Genomic DNA, 24,932 nt, shown 5'->3' with positions numbered 1-24,932 from the left:
AGATGGAAACATGGTGATGACAATGGATGAGAGAAATGAGAATTAAGCTTTCTGTGCCATCTACCATCCCTCTGTGAACTCATGCTCACGCGCCTCCCCCTCCAAGGCAGTGTTTATGTGATTGATTGATTAAAGGAGACTTGGCCCATCTTCTCTGCAGCTTGATTGTGAGCAAAACAGATGTCTTGAGTTGAGTGATTGGTTCCCAGATGCATCCCCGGATGCAGGACGATGGGAAGGGAGTGAATGATTTCAAGTCCCAGGCCCCATGACAAATGAACAGTAGGTGTGAGTGAGGGGCGGAGAGGGGCCAGGTTGGGTATTTAGTGTTATGAAGTGAGTGGCCAGATGTTGATGGCAGCTGGTGGATTAATACCAAAGGTGACTGGTGGGCCAAGTGTCCCTTTAGGAAATTATCCAGGAAGAGGAAGTAGCCATCCTTAATCATCTAAGCTTGGTATGGAAGGAAGAACTCCCAGCTTCCTGCTGCCCAGCTGGTGAGAGCTGTGTTAGAGAACTTGCTTTGGCTACCTTCCCAAAGGGGGTGATTAGTCTAAGCATGATAGTTATAGAAGAAAATTGAAATTGCTTGATCTCACCACTTCATTTCCTGATTAGGAAACAGAGCTCTATGCAGATTAAATGCCATGCATGAAGGTGCATGATCTCAGTTGATGTCTTCTGGAGGAAGCGTTGAGTGATGAACATTCATCCATCCCTTTGCCTTCACACCTCTAAATGAAATAACGTTTGACACAGTCTTGCCCTCAGCACTATGCATCCAATGCTACCACTGACTACTTTACCCACCTAAAGCTAGCCATGATAGCAGTCTCTTGGTTTGGTTGAGAGACCATTTCTTAATGTGTAACAGGAGACTGCATGTACATTTCCAGCCACCCAGACCTGAATAACCACACAGAAACTATATTAATTATAACACTGTCTGGGCAATAGTTCAAGCATATTCCTAGCAAGCTCTTATATCTTAAATTAACCCATTTGTATTAATCTGTGTATCGCCATGAAGCTATAGCCTACTGGTAAGTTTCTGGCATATAGCTCCTTTGGCAGCTACATAGCATAAATATGACTTTGTCTACTCTCTCTATATATCTCTGTTAGGATTTCTGTCCTGGTTTTATTCTGCCCTGACACAGGCCAAAGAAACTTTTTTATTAACCACTGCTAATAAAACATATTAACAACATACAGAAGGAAATTCAACATTATTGCCCTGTTTCTGTCTAAACAAAAAGAAAGGTTTTTAGCTTTAACATAGTAAAATTACATATAACAAAACAGGTATCAAGCAATAATTATAGTTATAATATTTACATATAATTTATATTTTATCATAACTAAGGAAAACTATAACTGTCTGTCTTCAGCTCTATCAAAGACCCAAGAAGTATATAATATTACCTATCTAAATAGGAAGTGCATTGCAAGCAACTTCCAAAACTCTAGAATTGACAGAGACATAGTGCTGCCTAGACAGTCATCCAAAGTTCTTCTTTAATGTTGGAGCATCCATCTTCAGCCTATAGGCCCATAGTATCTGGCAGAATCTTCCACGGAACAGGAAATTTGAAAGACTGTTTCACCTGTATTGGCAGTTTGTCAGCCATTTTCTTCTGTGTCCTGCAGAATTTCTGTCAGACTCTTCTGTGAAGCAGAAACCTTGAAGAACTATTTCATCTTTTGTAAAGTTTAGCAGTCACTTTTCTGGGTCCTGCATGTCCGGTTCATATAGCATACCATCAAGCAATTTGTCTAAATGACTAGTCTTGTCACATTGAAGACAAATTCCATAATGAGTTTCTTCAATGCCCATCAACCTCTCTGAAGTATTGGTGGCGCCAGAAGCAGACATGTTGAGAAAAGTCTAAGTTCTTAAAACATTTTAAATGCCATATTCTGTAGGTCTTTGAAAGGTTTGGAGAATACCTGCCCATCTGAAATATATCTCTGTACATCTGGAGAACATAACATGACTAAAGGTTTGATTATTACAGATGACTATCTATTAATCTGTATTTCTTAATTGTAAACAAAATAGAAATATACATATAACAAAACTGACCTTCCTAATGTATTTATCTGTATATAATAGTCCCCTTATTTGTGACCATTAACCATTTATTACTACCCTTTTAAAATGAAAATAAACATTTATAAACAATCATTTTGGGAATTTGGGCATAGTTTTCTCCAAATTGTTTCCTGCTGTTTGCTGGGTGAAGTATTTTTAAGGTTTACAGAGTCCTTTCAGTGGGCTCTTGTTTCAACAAACTACATTAGACTGGAAGGAATCCACAGGTTTCCATCCTCTGTGGAAACAGAAGCAGAACCTCTTTTCCAAAGTAACATATCCTTAGACTCAAGTTTCGATACCTTTAAAATATATATGTTGGTTTAGCATAGCAGCCCATACAATGAAATGTCTCTCTGTACTTAGCTCATTCACAGTTAAATAATTCAAAGAAAATACAATAATATACATAGTCCAGACTCTTTGTTTATTTTCCATCTTTATGTTGCTTTTTTACTCTATTATTTTTTAATAATTATTTTATTATTTTTATTCTTTCTACTCTCTCTTAAGCCCAAGTACATTTATTCAACACTGTGACCTATTCAGAGGTCTTTTTTATGAATTTGCATATCTGTAATCATCTTCTGTCCAGGCGCATTTCTTAAAATGCTAGCAGTGGCATGGCTAGGACTTAGGCTTGTGGCTTTGCCTTTTGGTTCTGCCCAGTCCAACATGGTGAATGTATGTTGACTGCCAGCATTGTGAGCCACACTTGCCTCTCCAGCTCCGGGAGATAGTGAGTCTCTGTTGCCACTGTTAAGCAACTTGCTGCATGCTGTTCACAAACCCCTTAAGTACTCTGTAACACACACACACACACACACACACACACACACACACACAAATGGAGGAGAAACTATACATTATGGCCACTACCTTGTGTGCATTCATAGAGTTCATAGGAGATATGATATTTTAATCATTGTCATTCGTGCTTCCCTTTGTACATATAAGGAAACCAAGCCTCAAGTGGTTAAATGAATTGCCCCCATAACACAAGACTAATTTGACTTGGTGCTGGGAGACATTCCAGGAACTTTCTGGTGATCTTTCCCTTTCCCTCCTCGCCTAGTGTGTTCTCTCACTCCATTCTCACTGTAGCTTCTGGCCTGTGAACAGACCTTCTCACCAGCAGGAAGCTTCCAGCAACCATCAAAGAGCAGCTTATTGGCAGAAGAGAAGATTTAGTTTGAGAGAACCCTAAACGCCTTCCTGGAGATGAATTGAGCCATCCACTCACGGGGAGATATTTGAAACCTCGCCATGTGTGGCTTTGCCAGCTCGTTCCAGAAAAACAACAACAACAAACACCAGTGGATTTTTGAGAATTTTCCTAATTATATAAGTTATTGCTTTGTTTGTTTGTTACCCAAAGCATTAAGTAGTTAGAATAAAAATCACAGGGTTTTAGTACCAGTTCTGCAACTCACCCACTGTGCGTTTTCTGGCAAGCCCCACAATGCCTCTGGCTTCAGTTTCTGTATTTCAGATGGACTCCAAAGTCCCTCCTGATTCTTATGGTATGCAATTGAGAGGTTCTGATGGATCAGTTAAGGAAAGGAGACACGAGCTTGTACTCCAGGATTGGCAGATGCTGGGGTGGGGCATTACCTTGAGCTGGGATAGTCCTGAAGGGCTAACTGGTTTGGGAATGCTGGTTCTCCTGTTCTGCTTAATAAATGGTAGCTTCAAATACAGATGCCTCTAAAGGCCAGTGGCAAGAGCATCACCACATATCCTGACACCTCATGTAATTCTTGTTATTAAATACACAAAGCAGCCTTCTCAGGAACACACGGGGATGTCTGTTCCATCACTATGTAAATGTGCCCAGTAAATTAGCCCAGCTACATGTGCCAATGAATGGATCCCTGAGAAGTAAGAGCTGGTGGTTACTGACCGTGACACTCAGGTAGCTCAGATTTGGCACTCTCTGGAGAGGTGGCATTCAAGAGGCCCTCATAAAACAAGGGAAATGTCCTTTGTATTGTGTGAAGGACCATGACAAATGACACACATGACTCAGGGTTAGGTTTTTCCTTGCATGGATCTAAGGGTTTGTCCAATGGAAGAAAAGGTTTTGACCTCAAATATCATTTACTCCAAGTTTTAATAGCCTCTGGTTCTGGGATTGTTGCCTAAAGGTGATACCACCTGCCATATGGTGCAAAAGAATACTGAAAGGGCCATCTGCTATCATAAAGACTATTTCTTATGGTCAACTGAAATCCATATTAGGGTGTATGTGTGTGTTGTAGGGAGGCTGCTTGTTTGTTCCTGGCTGCTCAGCCCTGAAATAATCACACAGAAACCATATTATTTGCAATACTGTTTGGCCAATAGCTTAAACTGTATTTCTGACTAACTTATATCTTAAATTAACCCATCTCTATTTCCATTAATCCGTGTATCTTTATGAGGCTGTGGCTCACCAGGTAAAGATCCAGCATCTGTCTTTGGCGGGGATACATGGCTTCTCTCTGACTCTGCCTTGTTTCTCCCAGCATTCAGTTTAGTTTTCCACACCTAGCTCCGTTCTGCCCTGCTATAGACTTGCCTAAATCAGTTTCTTCATTCATTAACCAATAAAAACAACACACATACAGAAGGACTTCTCACACCAGGTATGACCGTGGAAATTATGAATCTGCCAAAGTCTGTTGTCAATTTGTCCCAGAGTCAGCTGTCAGCCTGGGTTCTGAAATACTCTTGACAGAGAGGATGAGTCCACGTCATGGGGCCCACAAGCATGGCATCATCTCTTCTGTTGAATTCTACAACATTTGCATCCTAACTTTCTGGGGCAGCTGCTCTTTAAAGCCCCTGCTGTGGCTGAGGTCACTTAGATGATGACTGGTTTTGAGGGAATGTCCTGAAAACTAAATGTGGTTGCTGGTTCCTTGCTTCTGCTTTGAAATTGAGCCACGGTGATTTAGAAAGCCAGTGGGCAGCCTCTACATTAACTGGTTGAAGATTTAGGAGACACAGATGGCCATTTGGGGGACCTCAAGGTCATCTGGATACAAAGGCAGGTGGATGGATTTTCTAAGCCCAACCAAGAGGAAATCCAGGGCCTGAAGATACCAGGTCTCCCTGTTACCATTCTGTGGTGTACAGCACCGGGAACCTCATCCCTTGAGTGTCTTTTCCTGGTATGCGGCCTGGGTCAAGAAGCTCCCACCTCTGTCTTAACTGCTTTAGGCCTTAGCCACGGCCACTTTGTTGTTGGCAGTCTCACCCTTTGCTAGAGACCAGATTTCCACCATTTTCATCTGCAGACTCAGACTGTTAAAGCAGGCAGCCATTGCCAACCCTTCCAGGCATCTGTCCTACAGTGTGGCTCTAATGGGTTCTGGGACATTTTCCTCAATGACAACATTTCACAATGAAGCAATGTTTTGAACTGTTAGTATTTTTGAGCTTTGAAATGTGACCCCTATCCTGGCAAGTTTCAGGGTATAGATATACAACATGTACGTATGAGTACACACACACACACACACACACACACACACACACACACCAGGTGGGGAAGGGAAAGAGAGAAAGAGAGAGAGAGAGAGAGAGAGAGAGAGAGAGAGAGAAGCTCATTCTTGTCTTGACCTGTTGTAACAAACTGCTTGAGGTTCCTTTAACGAGTCTTTGACAATCTAGAGTAAGAAGTGTCCCCTTTAAGTATCACATTCCTAGAGTCTCCTTCCAGTGCTAGTGGCGAATGTCTGCTGGTCCATAGGTTTGGCTGTGAGATCAGGAGGAGCTGCAGCTGTGGTACAGTCAGTGAGCCCCAGCAAAGACCAGTGCTTCTGGGGAAGGGTACTCTTTTTCTTCTATTTTAAATGCAGAAATGTAGGTTCAGATAACAGCCCTCCCCAGGGTCCTTCAGCTGCTTTTTGCAGGACCAAGAGCCATCGTGACTGTGCCCCGCCAAAGATTTATTTTACAGCACTTTATGTTCCTCCCAGCAGGCTGATCATTTCTAGAAGGTTCTACTATCTTTCTTCCATGAAGGAATTGATAATAAAGACGAGTATCAGGCATCAGTGATTGATTGTAACTGCACACTCAGCGGTTAGGAATAGTATCTCCCTTTCTTTCTTTTATAGTTTTAATTGGCACATGATAATTACTTCCCCCCCCCCTCATTGTTATTTTTCAATGGTCAGCTTTTCATAGACCAAATGGATATATGCAGTCAAGGCTGAGACCTCTGCATTCTTGTGAAGGTCATAATGGCTGTAAAGTGTCTAACATTGCCTTTACAAGGAGCAATAGATCTGTCTGTAGTTAGGAGGGGCCGCTTGTTCGTCCTGGATGCCCAGAACCAAAATAACCACACAGAAACTATATTAAGTAAAACACTGCTTGGCCCCTTCTTATTGGCTAACTCTTACATATTAATTTAACCCATTTCTATTAATCTGTGCATCACCACGTGGCAGTGGCTTACCAGCCAAGTTTCAGCATGTCTGACTCTGCTGGAGGCTCCATTGCTTCTCCCTGACTCCACCTCCCTCCTCCCATGCTATAGGCCAAGGCAGTTCTTCTTTCATTAACCAATAAAAGCAGTACACAGACAGAAGGACCTCCCACACCATCTGTCCCCCGAGGCCAGTGCAGAAATCTGAGGATGTGAGCAGTGGGCAGAGTTGAAGTCCAGGAACAGCCATCTTCACAGTGTCCTGGGGCATTAGGTGCTTTCCTCTCTGCTGTCATGAAACTCCTGATGAGGGGTGAAGGGAGGAGGAAGGATTTACTCTCATGGTTTGAGGGGGATACAATTCTTCATGGAGGCAAAGACATGGCTGCCACGGAAGCTCGACATGACATTGTGCTCTCCTCAGGGAGTAGAGAGAGATGAACGCTGATGCTCTTCCGACTTTCTCCTTTCTCTTCAGCCGAGGACCCCAGTGCATGGTGCTGCCCTCATTCGGGGTGTCTTCCCTCTCAGCACTCCCCTCTGGGATCACCCCATAGACACACCCAAAGACATGCCTCATTAATACCCTAGATGTCGCTTATTGTAATAACTCAGCAACTGAAATGAGCCGCCACACTCAGACATTAGTTAATTTGGTCTTTGTCCCTGGACTTTGATTCTGGAACTGTGGTGGAGTGAGCAGAAAACCCTGGGTTGACAGTATGCTCCAGCCTTGGGTCTCTTTCTGGCTCTTCCTGGAAGTGGGTGGGGGCTATCGTCTTCATAAGAGTAACCTTTCTGAGTTCTGGTTTCATCTACAGAGGAGAAAATACCACCCACTTCTTAGTGTTGCTCTGTAGACTAAATATGTTGATGGGAATATGTACTTAGAATGGTCCCCAGCAGATAAGATGAGGGGTGCCCTGGATAAGGTTTCCAATCTCTTCCCTTGGGTGTGGACTTACCTGGGCCCATGGAAGGCTGAGCACTTTGATGAATCCCTTGATCCCTCTGAGTCCTTTCTGAGAAAGAGAGCTTAGAGCTTCTGCCTCACAGGCCCCGAGTCAGAAGAGAGCAAAAGAGGGGTCTTTAAGAAGCACCCCGTAACTAGAACCTTTGACAAGGCCTAAAGAAGAGGAGTCTTTCCTGGCGTTGTTAGAGAAAATGATCCCCAGATATTATTGCCTAGAGATATTAAAGGTGGTTTAGAAGGGAGAAAAAAACAACCTGCCTCTCAATGCTTTATAAGAAATTAAATCAGAATGTAGAAAAATCCAATTCAGTTCCATCCAAAACGAGCAGCAATATTAACTCCATTCCTATTTAAAGCCAGGAAGTACAGCTGGGAGAGCTAGAGGAGGCCTGCCTCCAAGCACTGATTTCAAAACAAACTCATTTGGTGGTGGGGCATTTGCATAGCCTGCTTTCCCAGGCAGGGTTTGACCCCAACACAGTGGATTATTACACTCCCCAGAGGCCAGGCATCCCAGAATGGATGGTTCTCAGTCTGAGGTCTGTTTGCCTAATATGAACACGAGCACGTTTGCCAGGCGACGTCTGTTTCGGCACAGCACCCCTCTGTCTCAGATGGAAGTGGGACATCTTTATTTGGAGAAGAATAGATGTGATGGATGATAGCTGTAGAAGCTGAAGTTTTGGGACAGCATCAATAATTGTCACCGTTGGGTGGTGGCTGCTCTCTTTTCCTCGTATCTTTTCCCATTTGCTAATGCGAATGGAGATTGGGGGCCTCCCTAGCGAAGCCACATGTAACAGCGAAGCCACATTCACTTTGAGGCCAGTTTGGTATTGCAAGGCACCAAACACAGTACCAGTTTTATCCTGGCATTCTGATCCCAAAGCAAGGTGTCTGGCAAGCCAGCGCTGATGGTTAGGGAGCCGAGGAGGAGGCTCAGTTAGCTTAGAATGCACACGGTCCTGAATTTGCTCAACAGCAGCGCAGAGACAAGGATTGTATACCTAGGATTCTACCACTCAGGAAGTGGAAACAGGAGGGTCAGGGTGATCATCCTCAGTTACACAGACAATTTCAAAGCCCAATGGGATAGATGAGTCTCTGGTCAGGGGGTGGGGCGGGGAGAGGTTGATTAACAAAACCGGCAGTTCCTCCACAGACACTCTCAACAGCAGCTCTGCCGCCCTCAGAGGCAGGCAGACCATCTTCAGTGCTGAGAAGATACAAAGGCGGCGAGTGACAGGGCAACACAAACGAGGTTCCATCTCCCCATTATAAAGGGGAATTGTCTGCAGCATGAAAGGGCAAGTGGTATTAACCTTAGGACCACAGGATCTAGCTCCTGGAGAGCCGCTGGGAAACATAAAACCAATCCCTATTGCCCAGAAACAGAAAGACACTTAATAGAAGTGCAATTGAGAGTCCCCCCCCCCCCCCCCCCCCCCCCCTTCTAACTTAGATAGTTCGGCTGTGTCGATGGGAATCACTTCACTTTCGCTCCCAGAAAGGGCCAGCTGTCCCTGGATATGATTACAGGACCATCCAGCATACCAGGCTTCTTTTGGTGCTGGAAATAGTGGCCCCAAAAAGCAGCTGTTTAAAAGCACCAGTGTTAATTGGGAGTTAGCACCCATTAGCAGGACCACAGATTGATTCATCAAATTAGCAATAACCCCTCCAGGAGCAAGGACTTTGGAATCTTACAAAAGTTAAATTGAGAAAGAACTTTGAAAAGCATCTGGCCTTGGTCTTCTACTTGAAGACGTATGAGGTCCAGACAGGGTAGAGGACTTACAGAAGGTCGCCAGCAAATCAGTAGCCAAGGAGGGCCAGTTTCACTCGATGCCTATTTCCACAATATCTAGTCTGTAAACCCTTTGTTTGGCTGATAAAGGAAACAAGGTCCACACGTGAGAAGACATCCTCCATGATTCCATCAGCGTGCTCGGAGAGCCCAGCCCTTGCAAAGCATTTCCACCACATTAGATACTAGACAGTGAATGGATAAAGAGAGCAAAGATGCCAAGAGGCTCAGGTGCCCCGAATGTGAGGCAAGCAGACAGTGCCTCTCATAATGATGTTTTCCACACACAAGCCGACATGGAGCACAACTTTTCCAGGGCAAGGCTCTCCCTGCTTCCTTTCCTTCCTAGGTCTCCATACTCAGTGGCTGTCCCTTGGGCTCCTTCAGGAGAGAGTAAGCTAGGACCCACTCATAGTATTATTGACCCACTAGTGGTTACAGAGGTAGAGGTGGAGATGCCAAGATGGCAAAACAAGGCTGTGAGTACCGTGTGTTTGCTTTGATCTGGGACTTCTCAGTCAGGCACTGCAGGACCTGCCTAGGTCTTCTGCACACACTTCTTAAGGCTGAAGGCATCACTTTCAGTGAACAGAGGGGAGGGAATTGAAAGCCAGAGAGTTGGTAAGTATTAGAGGCAGACTCACATTCAGACGTTACTTGCTTAGACGAGCTGTGCTCACCCACGGTGAGGCCCTCTCCCTCTTCATGGCAAGCACAGCCGCTCAGTGTCCCGGGAGTTTGGGGAACAACATCTGTTCTTTCCTTTTGGCAGCCTGGCGCATGGTCACTGATGGAATTGCACCTTACCTGTCCTGGATGGGTGGAGGCTGTGGAAGAGGCAAAGGCCGGACTGCTAGAGGCCCGGGCCCATGTTTGGGGAACAGCTTGTTCCAATGACCTCCTTTGTCATTGCAGGTCTGGAGTGCAGCTTTGACTTCCCCTGTGAGCTGGAGTATTCCCCTCCTCTCCACAACCACGGGAACCAGAGCTGGTCCTGGCGACGTGTGCCCGCTGAGGAGGCCTCGCAGATGGACTTGTTGGATGGGCCAGAGGCAGAACGATCTAAGGAGACGCCCAGAGGTAAGGGGGGAGGGTCCTGGGTGGGCCCGGATGAGGCTCAGCTGCCTATTTCCTTGAAATGAAAAGGTTTTCCCACCCCTGTTCTGCCTTTGTCTCCTTGGAAATAGACTTTGATATCTTTACTTTTCATAGCTCTTTGACCCATGTGTCAGGGAACACATGAGTCTAATTTTAAGATGAATCTAGCCCTTTATTCTTCACGAGTAATAGAGTAGGATTCTAGAACTCTTCAACATAGATTTCCCAAGGTAAGACACTGATAACTTGTTGATCTGTTTGACCATCTAGAGTGGGGTTGCCAAGGAAAACCCGAGTCACTCAGTTGATTTGAATTTCTAAAAAAGAAATAAGCACTTTTTTAGTATGTCTCAGGTGATGCTCAAAACATACTTAGACCAAAACCTATTCCAACCGTATGGAAAACTTCAATCGTGTTCTGCATTTTTATTTGCTGAATCTGCCAATCTCAATGGGGGGGGGGGGCGCCGTACAACTGGGTTCAATGTGTGTTCCAGAGTCATTCATGAATATTCAGGCTGCATGCTTGTTTTGCGCGGTGCTTTCAGTGGTCCCGAGCTGTTTATGAATATTGCCTGCCAAATTTTCGGGACCTGAAGATTAGACACTGAATAGTGGTTCTGGTTGCACAGTTGGAAGAGTTTTTACAGGGAGATGTGAAAACATGAAGCTCACTTCAGCCTTCTGGTCTCTCTAGCCAAGCGGAACCACAAGACTTCCAATTCCTCAGAAATAGAAAACTCTGTTGGCCCTCAAACTGACAGCATGGGTTTCTGGTCTTTAGGAAGAGGTGGAAACTGGGAATGGATTTACTGGGCATACGTAGGACTTGCCATCCTTAACAGTCCTCTGGGATTCAACACCAATGAGGGGAAAACCAAGACTCTGAGGAGGGGAATGACTGGACCAAGATCACACACTTTTATGGGCAGGTCTACAAGTCTACCACAATGAATGCCAAGTAAGGCTCTTTCCACCATGTCACATCTCTGTGTCTGTAGCGAAAGCAATGACTGGAGCCTGTACTGCACCCCAGTTCCTGACGATGACGAACTTGGGCTCATACGTCTGCGGAGTCTATCAAGGGTGGGGCTCGTTTGAGCTGAGAAATATGACACAACCATCATCAGTGCCCTTGGATTTGTCCTATCTGCCACCCTCAATCCCTGGCACCCCAACAGACCTACTGGGCACGATCCCTTTCCGTGCATTCTTCCAAACTTCCTTTTCTGCTTTCCCGACCCTCTTGAGTTAGTTTGAGGTTGATTTGTGCTTTAAGCTGCCATCTTCTGGATGAAGATGTCTGGTCTGTGTGAGAGCATGCATAGGTAAATCGCTCTTAATCGGGCAGTGCAGGGGGGTTTATAACAGAAATTGCAGAAAGCATTGCTTGGAGATGCCAAGTCAAGAGATCTGAACTGAGGCCTAGGAATTTGAAGTTTATATATTATGAAATCTGGCAGGTACAAAAGATAGCTCTAACGTGTGTGCACAAATTATAGAGGATAGTCTAAGCAACACTCAAGCTTTTCCCACCAAGCTAAAGCATCTCAATGCTGTCTGCCCTCGCTTGGCCACAAACATCACACTACCCTTGGAGGTAACTGTTTTTTGGTATTATATGTTAATCATTCATTTGTCTGTCTTTATGGCCTTACCACCTAATCGTGTGGCCCCCACACAAAGAATTTATTAGGTCTTCCGCCTTTTCATATAAATAGAATCATTCTATCATCTGGTAACTTGTTCATTCTGGTACATGTAGCTTTGGTCTATTGTCTTTGTGGTCCCTTGAATTCATAGCACGAAGGCAACAGTTTCTTTTCTCTCTTCTGTCATTGAATGTTTGGGTTATCTCCAGGTTTTTGCAATTACTGATAACACTACCTTGAGCATTTTTGCAGCTCTCTTGGTGCACTTGTTACAGGCGCCTTGAGTCACACAACAAAGATGAAGTTGCTGGGGTGTACATTAAATGCATCTTTTGTTTGATTCTCATTAACCTGGAGTCAGCAAGCCCCAGGGAGCCTCCTGTTTGCTTCACCAGTGCTAGGATTAGAGGTTTCTTACTGTACCTGGCTTGTAAGTGGGTTCTGGGGATCAAACTGAGGTCCTCATGGTTGAGTAGCTACCGCTTTGCCAACTGAGCTGTCCCTCTCCCTCAGTGGACTTCCTAAAATATTCTAAGTGTATTTCTAAGTGTATTTTCTTAGGTGGTTCTAAGCCATAACTTCACTTGTGCACTGTTGACATAGGCCATCTTTTCATATTGACTCTGATGATTCATAGCCACTACTGTGGTTATCTCTGAATTCTAATAGCCAACCTGGCTGGCTAGTTTTATGTCAAACTGACACAGACAAAAGTCTGCTGGGAAGAAGGAACCCAATGGAGAAAATGCCCCCAGCAGATTGGCCTGTGTGCAAGCCTGTGGAGCATTTTCTTGACTGGTGGTTGAAGTAGGACTGCTTAGCTCTCTGTGTGCTGTGCCGCCCCTAGGCTGACGATCCTGGCACTGGAAGAAAGCAAACTGAGCAAACCATGAGGAGCAAGCCAGAAGGCAGGATATCCTTTGCTTCAGCTCCTGCCTTGGGATCTTGCCTTGACTTCCTATAATGATGAACTATGAAGTGAACAAAAAACCCTTTCCCGTCCAAATTACTCTTGGTCATTAATTCTTAGCATAGCAATAAAAACCCTAACAAAGACTTCATAAAACCTCTAATTTTTAATCAGTGTGTGTGTGTGTGTGTGTGTGTGTGTGTGTGTGTTTTGAGGCAGAGTTTCTCTGTGTAGTCCTGGCTTTGTAGACCAGGCTGGCCTCAGACTCACAGAGATCCCCCTGCCTCTGAATCCTGAGTGCTGGGATTAAAGGCATGCACCACCACCACCTGACTTGCTGTATATATTTCTTAAATAACTATATATTACGGATTGAGTGGGCCAGGATGACGTAGTGAATTGGAGCACACAACAGATAGACTCTGCATGAGTCCCACAGCCTCTGTGATGTCAGGTGGTGTGTATCTAGAAGTTGAGAACTTTTGCATGTTTTAAACAGTGGCAATAAATAAATTGTGCACTGATGACTTCTAACCTGCTTCTCCTTCTCTGTCTTTTTCCTTGTGATCTCTGACCTGTGTGAGTCACATGGAAAGCTATGAGAAACCAAGATATGAGAGGAGAGGAGGGAGAGAAATCTCTGTAATGTGACACGTAGCGAGCACATTTATGTTTTTAGGAAGCTTGATTCCCAAGGGTCAGCACATGCAGCCAATGCGAAGCTTCTCGCAGTAGGCTACTCAGACAGGCTGGGAGAACCCATCTTTAAGTACACATTTGTCAACTTCAGTCATTTGAACAATGTGGTGGTATGCAGCCCCCATAAAGATTGTGATATAAGAGACCACAACAAAAGCCATTGTGTGTGTACCTCTCTGCTTTAGCAAACCCTTTGGTGATGCGGATGTTCCTACTGTAAGAAATGTACACTCCTCTTCCAGATGAAGGAGTCTGTATTAATCAAGGGTCTCTAAAGGAACAGAAATGATGGGATGAGAGAGAGAGTATAAAAAGGGGAATTATTGGAGTCGTTCACAGGTCATGGTCTTGGTAGTCTAGCAATGGCTGACACACAAAAGAAAGGCTGGAAATTGGCATTTGTTCAACCCATGATCCTGAATGTCTCAGCGCCCCAATCTGGTGTTGGAGTCCAGGAGGATTCCCAGAGAGCTACTGGTTTCCAGTCTATCTTGGAATCCTAAAGAAATAAGTTCTAATGCCAGCTAAGGAAGGCCTCAGCAACTGGATAGATGAATTTACCAGCAAAAGTGAAGGCAAACAGACTTCTTTTATTTGGACTGCAACCAGGAGGTGTGGCCCGGATTTGGGATAGGTCATCTCACTTAAAATGAGTTAGTCAAGAAAATTCCTTCCAGGAGTGCCTTGTCCCTTGTGTTTTAATTCGTTGCAGATGCAGTCAAGTTGATCGCCAGGATTAGCACAGTCTACTAAACAAAGCATTGACCCATCATGGAAAATGGGGGAATCAGTCCCCACACATGATGTGGGATTTCTGCTCAGATTTTTCAAACCATGGATGCCTGTTTACTTTTCAAGGCAATTCACTATATCCTTCCTTACCCCTTGAAGTGAGAGGCTGTTCCTAACGAAGTGGGCTCGTATAATGCCGCCCACGCTAATGCCCGCCAAGGTACAGCGAATGAAAATAGCTCTACCAGTCTGGACCCACAGTGCAGCCCTAATGCTCTGCTCCCCAGATTCTCTGTTTTCCAGATGTTGAGGAGCATGCTTGCAGTGTGGGTGAGGAAAAGTGATGGAGTATTCTTTAGGGTTTGATGTTTGATCTTTTTTTTTTTTAACTGAACATTTATTAGTTGAATGGTATTTAGATTATGTTGCAATATTTCTTGCCAGGGATAAAGATGGGCCAGCAAAAGGCAGAAAAGTAATAACAATCATAGGTAATGAACTCTAAGATTATAAATTTTGAATGATTTTAATTTATGGTCCCTATAACTGAGAATGATATAGGTAAGACATTACAATTTAGAGCAGCAAGATAATAAAAGGGATCATTTTGATAGGACACAATATTTATAAATTAATAAACTCCTGAGGCATCATCAGGTTGGGGCATTCTGTGACTTTTTAAATGCCTGGGGCATGTTTTAATGCATACTACCTCCAGTGTTGCAGAACGCATTCAAGGGGCAGATTTTCCTCTCCCCAGCAAGACTCCATTTCGGTCTCTTATGAAATCCAGCTTAAAAACAAAAGACCCCCTATCACAAGTGTTCCCTCCCTTGCTCCATGCCTTCTCGTGTATAAATGAAGAGTGAACTTCAGCACAAGTCTCTTCTGGAGTTCTGCTTCTCGAGTTTTCACTTTGGTGGACACTCAGTTGGGAAGCTGTTACTGAAATTCTCCTATTCCTCATAAAGGTGACATAGTTTTCAAATGGTTGAAACACATTGTCTTGAGGCCTGGAGCACCTCCAGATGCTTCTGAACATGACCAGAGTTCCATAACACCTCAGTGGGAGCTGCTCAGTCTTTCACTCCACAGTGTTTAGCTCTTGACTTCCAATGACTGCTCTAACAGATTCGTAGAAACTGGGTGGTTTACAGAACCAGCCCAGACATGGATCCTCTCCTGAATATGGAAGCCCAGAGTTGGACATCAAGGCACCGACAGGGCTGGTTCCTTCTGGAGTCTCTGAAAGAGATTCCATCTCACGGCTCTGCCCTGGTTCCTGGTGCTGACTGGGAGCAACGAATGTTCTTTAGCTTAGATGGACCATGGCAGTCTCTGCCCATGCCCTTCTCTCTTTGTCTCAGCAGGGAGAAGAATTGTCCTAGACTTATGACCTGCCTTACATCCAACATGGTTTCATCTCAGGATCCTTAATTAAATCTGCAAAAAAACAAAACAAACAAGAAACATTTCTAAATGCCTTCTCTGACATAGGTTTTGGAGCTTTGGGTTCTCATCTCCTGTCTAAGTGGGTACTTACTGGGTTTTCCTCTCCTATCCCAGTTGGAACGTAGACCCCATTTCTTTCTCTCTGCACCCATGGGTTGAGCTCTCAAACCTTCAGGGGGTCCAGTGAAGCAGATTCAGGAGACAGCAATTAGTGCCAGAATTGCTAATCCTTCCTCTTGTTTCAAAGGGCTTAAATTTCCTCAAAGAAACCCCAGAAGGCTGTGGTGGTAAATATTTACGCTCTAAGATATTTGGGATCCTGAGACAGAACTCCTGGCTGGCCTGAGATGCCTAAGGAAACCCTGTACCTAATAGAGCCCCATACCTACTCCTTCCTTTCCAGTCACTCTTGCGGGCTAGGTGGCTGAACTGCCCTGTTGCGCATGTCCTGACTCTTGACGCTTTGGTTGTGGGTAAATGCCAAGAGTGATGAAATCTGCCAGGTCTCCTTTTACACAGTGAAGTTCATCGTTTCTGTCTTCAGCCTCCATGTGCAGATTGCCTGACAGCTCCTCAATTAACCCCTCAGCCGCTGAGTCGTGCGTGGGTTCATGTTCGCTCTTTCTGGAAGGCAAGTTCCACGTGTGAGCGAGCCAAAGGAGGGTGTGTCTTCAGCGGACTAGGGCAGGCTGCCAGCAAGATGGAGAGGAGACGAGCTCAGAGTTGACAAATCACTGTGCTGCGTCCCAAGAGCACTGCCCTCCTTCCTGCCCTGATGGTGGCATGTCCTAGTGCAGGCTGCAAGCCGAGTAGTTACAACCCACAGGGCCCAGTGGTTGCCCCTGAGGTCACTTGGTTAATGAGAGCCAATAATTGCATGTTTCACTTTCTCAATATGAGCAACCTCTACCAAAGACCTCTGGTTTGAGAAGGATATGGAAGCAGTTGGAGCAGGCAAGAGTGATAAGCCACCTGGAATAAAAGAAACACGCAATCGAGATAATGGGTGATTGGCAGAGCAGGAATCTGAACAGAAAAAGAAATGTTCTTTCTTTTCACTTATTTCAGACTGGTACTGGGGCATCTGTGCAAGAATTGCCAAGTGCCAGCTCCCTCAAGCTGCCATCCTGGGATGCTGTCTCAGTCTCCTGTTGTTTCACCTTTACGGCAGCGTCTCCAGGCTTTGCTGTATTTCATGGTCCTTCATGATATAACATAGTTTTGAGCATGTGCCTGTGTATCACTTATCATTTATATACACATAGCTCGATACTACTACTGGCAAAGTTTAATTTGTTTTTTTTTTTTCTAACATGAAAAGAAATATAGTATTGGTCATACTGAGCCCACACACCTGTATTAGTGGGAAAAGACTTCCTGGTTCCCCAAGTCATTTCAGCCTGGTGCCATGGTTATTCATGACCTTCCTTGATTCTAAGGGAGCCTTTTAGTGCAGGTTTCCCTCTGTTCCCCTTCTCCCCATAACCTACTGCCACTGACCAGGGGCTTCTTCCCCAAGAATGTCTCCAGACAGGTCTAGATTTACAAGAGTTGTTTAAGTTTCAAGGACCTTTAATCTTTTTTCTTAACATATGCGTCTTTTTTTTCTTCTTCTTCAAGGAGATGGGGTAAGGTAGGGTGGGAATAACTTTTAGGCTGAGTGTGTTAACATAATGATTTTCCCAAGTCATGAGACATTCTTCCTCTATGTAGTTCTTAGACCTATTGGCTCATCTAGATACTACTTATGAGGGCAAAAAGGAGAAACATTTTAAGGACCCAACAATAAGCACTTAATTAAATAAGATGTAGCATGCCCAACCTATTATGTTGTTATATTTCTGCTATAGAAATATATTTAGTGGGAGTTGAGATATGGCCCAGCAGTTAAGTGTATATACTGAGAACCCAAGTCTAGTTCCCAGCACCCACATTAAGACAAAACCACTTGAGACTCAGATCCAGGGGCACTTAATGCCTCTGGCCTTTGAGGGCATCTGCACACACACACACCACCACCACCACCATCACCACCATCACCACTGCCACCACTAACAGCAACAATAACAAAGAAATATATATATTTATATATACACATATATATAATATATGGAAGTACTTAAGGCACATTATTTTTATTTTTTATTGTTTTTATTGAGCTATTTTTTTCACTCTCCTCCTTTGCTCTCCTCTCCCCTTCTACCCTACCCCATGATCTTCATGCTTCCAATTTACTCAGGAGATCTTATCTTTTTCTACTTCCCATTTAGATTAGATCCATGTATGTCTCTCTTGGGGTCCTCTTTATTGTTTAGGTTCTCTGGGATTGTGAATTGTAGGCTGATTTTTCTTTGCCTTAAGTCTAAAAGCCACTTATGAGTGAGTACATGTTATATTTGCTTTTCTGTGTCTGGGTTACCTCAAACAATATAATTTTTTTTTAGATCCATCCATTTGCCCGTAAATTTCAAAATGTCATTTTTTTCCTCTGTGTATTTCCATTGTGTAAATGTACCACATCTTCTCTATGCATTCTTTGGTTGAGGAACCTTTAGGTTATTTCCAGGTTCTGGTTATGATAAACAATGCTGCTATGAACATAGTTGAGCACTTGTCCTTGTGATATGATTGAACATCCTTTGGGTATATACCCAAAAGTGGTATCTGGGTCTTGAGGTAGGTTGTTCCCTAATTTTCTGAGAAATCGCCATACTAATATCTAAAGTGGTTGTACCAGTTTGCACTCCTACCAGCAATGCGGAAGTGTTCCCTTTACCCCACAATCTCTCCAGTACAAGCTGTGATCAGTGTTTTTGATCTTGGCCATTCTTGCAGGTGTAAGATGAACTCTCAGAATTGTTCTGATTTGCATTTCTCTGATGGTTAAGAATGTTGAACATTTTCTTGAGTGTCTTTCAGCCATTTTTAGATTTATCTGTTGAGTTCTCTGTTTAGGTCTGTACCCTATTTCTTATTGGATTATTTGTTTTTTTGATGAACAGGTTTTTGAGTTCTTTATATATTTTGGAGATCAGCCCTCTGTCTGATGTGGGGTTAGTGAAGATCTTTCCCCATTCGGTAGGCTGTCCTTTTGTCTTGTTCACCAAGTCCTTTGCTTTATAGAAGCTTTTCAGTTTCAGGAGGTCTCATTTATTAATTTATTAATAAATTTATTAATTGTTTCTTTCAGTGCCTTGCTACTGGGGTTATATTTAGGAAGTGGTCTCCTATGCCAATGCATTCAAGTGTACTTCCCACTTTCTTTTCTATGAGGTTCAGTGTGGCTGGCTTTATGTTGAGGTCTTTGATCCATTTGGAATTGAGTTTTGTGCATGGTGATAGATATGAATCTACTTTCATTCTTCTACATATTGATATCCAGTTATGCCAGCACCACTTGTTAAATATGCTTTCTTTTTTCCATTTGATATTTTTGCTTCCTTGTCAAAAATCAGGTGTTCAAAGGTGTGTGGATTAATATCTAGATCTTCAGTTCAGTTCTATTGACCCTCTTGTCTGTTTTTATGCCAGTACCAGGCTGTTTTCAGTACTCTTAACTTTGTGGTAGAGTTTCAAGTCAGGGATTGTGATGCCTCCAGAAGTTCCTTTTATTGTATAAGATTATTTTGGCTATCCTGGGCTTTTGTTTTTCCATATGAAGTTGAGTATTGTTCCTTTGAGGTCTGTGAAGAATTTTGCTTTGATGGGCATTTCATTGAATCTTTTGGTAAGATTGTCATTTTTACTATGTTAATTCTACCTACCCATGAGCATGAGAGAGCTTTCCATTTTCTGGTGTCTTCTTCAATTTCTTTCTTTAAATATTTAAAGTGCTTGTCATATAAGTCTTTCACTTGTTTGATTAGAGTTACTTCAAGATATTTTATATTATTTGTGGCTATTGTGAAGGATGATGTTTCTCTGATTTCTTTCTCAGTCAAGGCCCATTATTAAGTAAAAACATTAATACAGAAATAGTTCAACATTACGTATAAGAGATTTTTTTTTTGTAAAAGCAAAAGAAACTAGGCTTGTTCACAAAGGGACTAGGCCAGCCTAGTAGTAGACATTGTTTTTAGATGACTCAGTTGACAGTGGCTTTCCTCTCCTATGTGTTTAGATAGTATTGGATTTGAGCCCGGGTACTACATTCCTTTCATAATAAGATTAACACATTGTTCCTTTCTAATCCAAGTCAATGGGTATTTGTGGTGGTTTGAATAAAAATGGCCCCTATAGAACTGCGGGGAGTGGCGCTATTAGGAAGTGTGGCCTTGTTGGAATAGGTGTGGCCTTGTTAGAGGAAGTGTGTCACAGGGGGTGGGCTATGAGGTTTTAGAAGCTCAACTTAGGCCTTTGGCTCAGTCTTCTTCCCTGCTGCCTGAGGATCCAGATGTAGAACTCTCAGCCCCTGTCCAACACTAGTCTGTCTGTACTCCACTCTGCTTCCCAACATGATGATAATGGACTGAATTTCTAACTGTAAGCCAGCCACCCTAATCAAACGTTTTCCTATATAAAGAGCTGCCATGGCTCTTCACAGCAATAGAAAACCTAACTAAGACAGTGTTCTATTGAGTTGGCTTTGGCTTTTGAGGAGGTGGTGTTAATTGTTTTATTTCACATCAGCCCTAGTTGACAGTGATGCTAGCTGAGGAAGGTAGACGAGCAGATGGATAAACACATTGTCCCCCACCCCGCCCATGGAGGACACCGTGTAATGCCAGTTGGCATCAGCTAGATGGCATCATTGCCAGACGGCATCAACTAGAACATTCTGGTATCGACCAGATATCTGCTTGGTCCATCTTTGATGGGGGCATAAATAATTGTAAAAATAAATGAGCAGTGGGATCAAGAACAAGCCAGAGGCCAAGGCAGCATCTAAGCTGAGAGGCACAGACATCCCCACTTCATTTCCATCCCTGTCCTTGCGGACTTACCAGAAGGCTTCTCAGTGACCAGCTGTCCATTTCGTAAGACTGCCCACCAAGCTAAGGTTGCTGAGTAGATGTGCACGCTTATGTTCTTGGCTGTGTTCTAGAACTCACCATGAAGGGCCACATTTTTCTTTTGAACCATGATGACCTTGAGCCTTAGGCAATCATATAATGGGCTATGATTGGCGATTCATTGTAGTATGAGTCTGGTACCAATCTAGTAGCTGGAGCTGGAGGGGGAGCTTCAGACCACCATGTCTGAGTGAGCCATACTCACCTCAGAAGTGGTGGTTCCTGGTGCAGAATGCTTGTCCTTGTCAGAACAGGCCCCTCCTGAACTGTTGCCATCTTTGCCGTCTGAAAGACTCTTCATGGGAAGGCATGGGCTATAAACATCTGGTGAATCTTATACCCTTTCCTAATGGTGCAATATAGTTCTGTCCAGAGTGATGGGGAGTGTGTCCATTACTTTTCATTGTAACAGAATGTCTGAGAAGAAGCAAGAATTCATTTTGATTCAGTTTCTTCATGAAGAAGGCAAGCAAGAAGGCCCAGATCCCTATCCATGGCTGTTGGAGTTTGCCATGAGTTTTACATCTTGGTGGACTGGGGAGAGAGAAGAGGGAGGAAGATGGAGGGAAGGAGAAAGGAAATTGGAACAGGAGTGAGAACATCAGAGTAAGAGTGGGGAGACAATTGGAGAGAGAGCACCAGAAATGGTGTCAGCCTGTGTAATACTTTTACTATTTGAATGAGACATGCCCCCAACAGTTACGCACTTTTAAGATGTCGAGAAGCCTGGCTAGAGGAAGTATATCAAGAGGGCATGGCCTTTGAGAGTTTCTAGCCTGGTCCCTCTTCCAGCTCTGCTTCCTACGTGTGGCTGAGATGTGATCAGCCAGTCAACCAGCTTCCTGTTTGGGTCACTTGCCGCCAGCACTTCCTTGCCACTCTAGACTCCTGCTCTGAAATTATAAACCCAAATAAACTTTTTCTTCTGAAACTTGCCTTTTGACTATGGCATTTTAACACAGCAACAGAAACTGATCTAAACCTTCAAGCACCTCCCCCTAGAGACCCACTTTCTCCAGCTCGGCCCCCACATCCAGCTTGAAGGATACATAGTTTCTCAAAGTAGCATAACCAGCTGGGTACCAGGTGTGCAAACACATAAGCCTGTAGGGTAATCTTAGTATTCAAGCCACAGCAGGGAGGTAGCCATAAGAAGTAAGGAAAGAAGGGCAGGGTCCCAGGTCTGCCATTAAGGTTATTGCTTTCCTCGGTAAGTCTTGATGGGATCTCTCTCTCTCTCTCTCTCTCTCTCTCTCTCTCTCTCTCTCTCTCTCTCTCTCTCTCTCTCTCTCTCTGTCTCTCTCTCTGTCTCTCTCTCTCTCTGTACATGGAGGTCAGAGGACAACCACAGGTATTGTTCCTAGGTACCATCATTTAGCTTTTTTTGTTACAAAGTATCTCACAGCCCTTGGCTCACCTATTATTAGGCTGGCCTAGCTGGTCTGCAAGCCCCAGGAATCTTCCTGTCTCTGCTGTCGTGGTGCTGGGACTCTAAGTGTACCCTATCATGCCTAGATTTTTTTTCATGTGGTTTCCGACTGTGGAACTCAGGCCCTCATGATTGCAAGGCAAGTACTTTCCTGACAGCCATCTCCCCAGACCCAGAATCTTCATCTCCAAGGTAAAGGTATGAGATTTGATGATCAAAGCTACCTTTCCCCTTTCAGACGGGGACTATGCATTTCTAATACAGTGACAACTAAATACCTCGTCCCCAAACCCTGTGAGGCACAGAGATGCCACCATCTGGGGACAGACACCTTAGCCTATATGTTGGCCACAGTATCTAGACTCTGAACTGCCCTGTGCCGCTGGCTGCTCTTTGGACTGCAGCCAGGACATATTTCTTTTAAAAATCAATGCATCGCCCTAGAGGGGAAAAAAGAGAAAGTCTTCCAAAGCAGCTGAGCTTGCCAGGTGAGCTCTTTGCGGCTGGGGAACCTAGGAAGGTATGGCAACATAGTTTTAATACTGGACTGGTGGGGAAATGCAGACACACACACACACACACACACACACACACACTGCTAACTGGCATCTGGAGATAGTCCCGTGCCCCATGTCAAATGAAAACAGTAAGAGCTACAGGCTGCAGCATGCATTTCCCTCTACCATTAACTTGGATTCTCACAGCACAGCGCAATAGGCATGACCCTAACCTACAGGTTGGTAAACCGAGGTAGATGACAAGCTTCCAAGAGAGGAAACAGTTTCTCTTGTTCATTATATCTCAAGAGGCTTAACCTAACCAAGGCCCAGTATGACACAGACATTCAATATCTTTTGGCCTGCGGTTGGAAACAGAGGGGTCGTTAATAACGGAAACTTCTGAAGCTGGTGGATGGTAATCGGATCTTAAACTCCAATGTGATGGAAGGTTTGTCTGTTTCCTTGCTTGTTTTTGGTTGTTGCATGCAAGTGCACACAGGCATCCACACTTGACCATCTGGCCACCAGGCAGTGCAATCCCTTTGGGAAACATAAAGGTCCCCCTGACTAGTTAGGCTGTGCACAGCCCTCCTGCCCTTACAGAAGGAACACTGTTGACAACCAGGAGTGGTTGACCGGCTCAGCTCCGTCGTTGCTGAATTTTGTGGGTGGGCCCAGATAATCTATAAAGGTCTATGGTGCTGTCGCCTTTATTTCCCGGTTTACTTTTACAACAAACCTTTTATTAATGTTATCTGGATTTTTTAGCCTCACTGGCTTCTATATATCAAGTGGTTCAGGTAAGACACATCTTAAAGAAATATGAGCTCTGTTTAAGAAAAGCCATGAACCACTCCAAATTTATGCCTGAAGAGATGTGAAGGAAAGCCAAGACCTTGCAAAAAAGAGTGAAATAAAATTCTCTTGAATGGGACGACTACGATATAATTCTACGAGAAGTGCGATAATCTTTACTCATTGAAGACAGAGAAAGACTGGTCTCACGCTAGTCGAAGAGAGATCTGGGAGTCATTTTATCTCTTTGCCTCTCTTTTGTGACTTGTTAGAAAAATCGATCAAAATAATGTGCAAGAGAACATTCTGTAAACAGGGAAATGGCTCAGGAGAGGAGCGTGTGGCCTGACCTGATAAGAGTTATCCCTACCCTGGCAGCTGGACTCTCTCCGGTACTGTCCTACCCTAGGTTAAGAATCATAACTCTATAAGAGGAGGCCGGACTAGTCCACGCTTCCATATGTCACATAGTCTACGGGTGTCCTTCCACTCAGGGCTTTAGGGACGTGGCAAAGCATTTGCTAAGAATGAACCTGCACCTGCGATTATAGCCGTTCATGAGTCCTGGCGCTGGGTGGGACTCATCCAGAAGGGTTGGCATTTTCTAATTTCTCCAACTAGAGCAAGCCAAGTTCTTTTTATAAGTGGAGCTGCAGCAGGTTCCAAAGACAGCACAGGCATCAGAAGGTGGCTTTGTCAACAAAGTGAGGGGCTCATGCAAGCGTGAGGACCCGGGTTTGATCCCCAGCACCCATGGGAAAATGCTATGAGGAGTGATCCATTCCTTTAATCCTACCACCATGGAGGTGGAGGCAGGGGGATTCCTGGAGTTTACTGGCCTGGCAACCAACTGAGCTTTAGAGAGATCTTGTCTCAAAAAAAAAAAAAAAAAAGAATATAGCTATGGAGAAAGATACTTAAAAAATACTTGATGTGGATTTCTGGTCTCTACACACAAATTTGTACGTGTGCATGTGTGTGTGCATTCCCATGTGCACATACATACAAACACAGGCTCACAAACAGACAGATCATAGTATCCAGCACTGCTACAAAGACTCTAAGGAACTGATCTAATTGTGGCCTAGATTGGTCCTGTCCAGATGATGCCAGTCTGTTTTGATCCTCTCTGCTTCCTTCTCTAAGATTCCTAACACTGGCTTGGATTCCTGCTTTATCAAAATGCATTTTCTGGGTGGCATTCCCTTGCTTGATAATGAAACTGTTGGTATATGTAGTGGGGCAACACTCCGCGTCTCAGTTCTCAAGGACCTTGACCTGTCCTTGTGTCTTCCTCTCTGTTGTGGTCAGCATTCTCTCTCTCTCTCTCTCTCTCTCTCTCTCTCTCTCTCTCTATA

At 44.1% G+C, this 24,932-nt stretch overlaps 1 protein-coding gene across 1 annotated transcript in view; it reads left to right on the top strand.

Annotated features, from left to right (window-relative positions):
* Positions 1–24,932, top strand: part of Alk (ALK receptor tyrosine kinase) — a 723,384-nt gene that overhangs the window by 221,563 nt on the left and 476,889 nt on the right. Inside the window, exon 3 of the mRNA XM_050162985.1 lies at positions 10,211–10,375. Within this exon, the coding sequence (XP_050018942.1) occupies positions 10,211–10,375 (165 nt within the window). The remainder of the gene's footprint in view (positions 1–10,210; positions 10,376–24,932) is intronic.

This window comes from Alexandromys fortis, unplaced genomic scaffold (genome assembly GCF_014885135.2).
Source record: "Alexandromys fortis isolate MF-2015 unplaced genomic scaffold, M_Fortis_MF-2015_v1.1 scaffold_148, whole genome shotgun sequence".
NCBI classification, from domain to species: Eukaryota; Metazoa; Chordata; class Mammalia; order Rodentia; family Cricetidae; genus Alexandromys; species Alexandromys fortis.
Note: the sequence above shows the minus strand (reverse complement) of the source record. Positions and strands in the feature narration are given on the sequence as shown.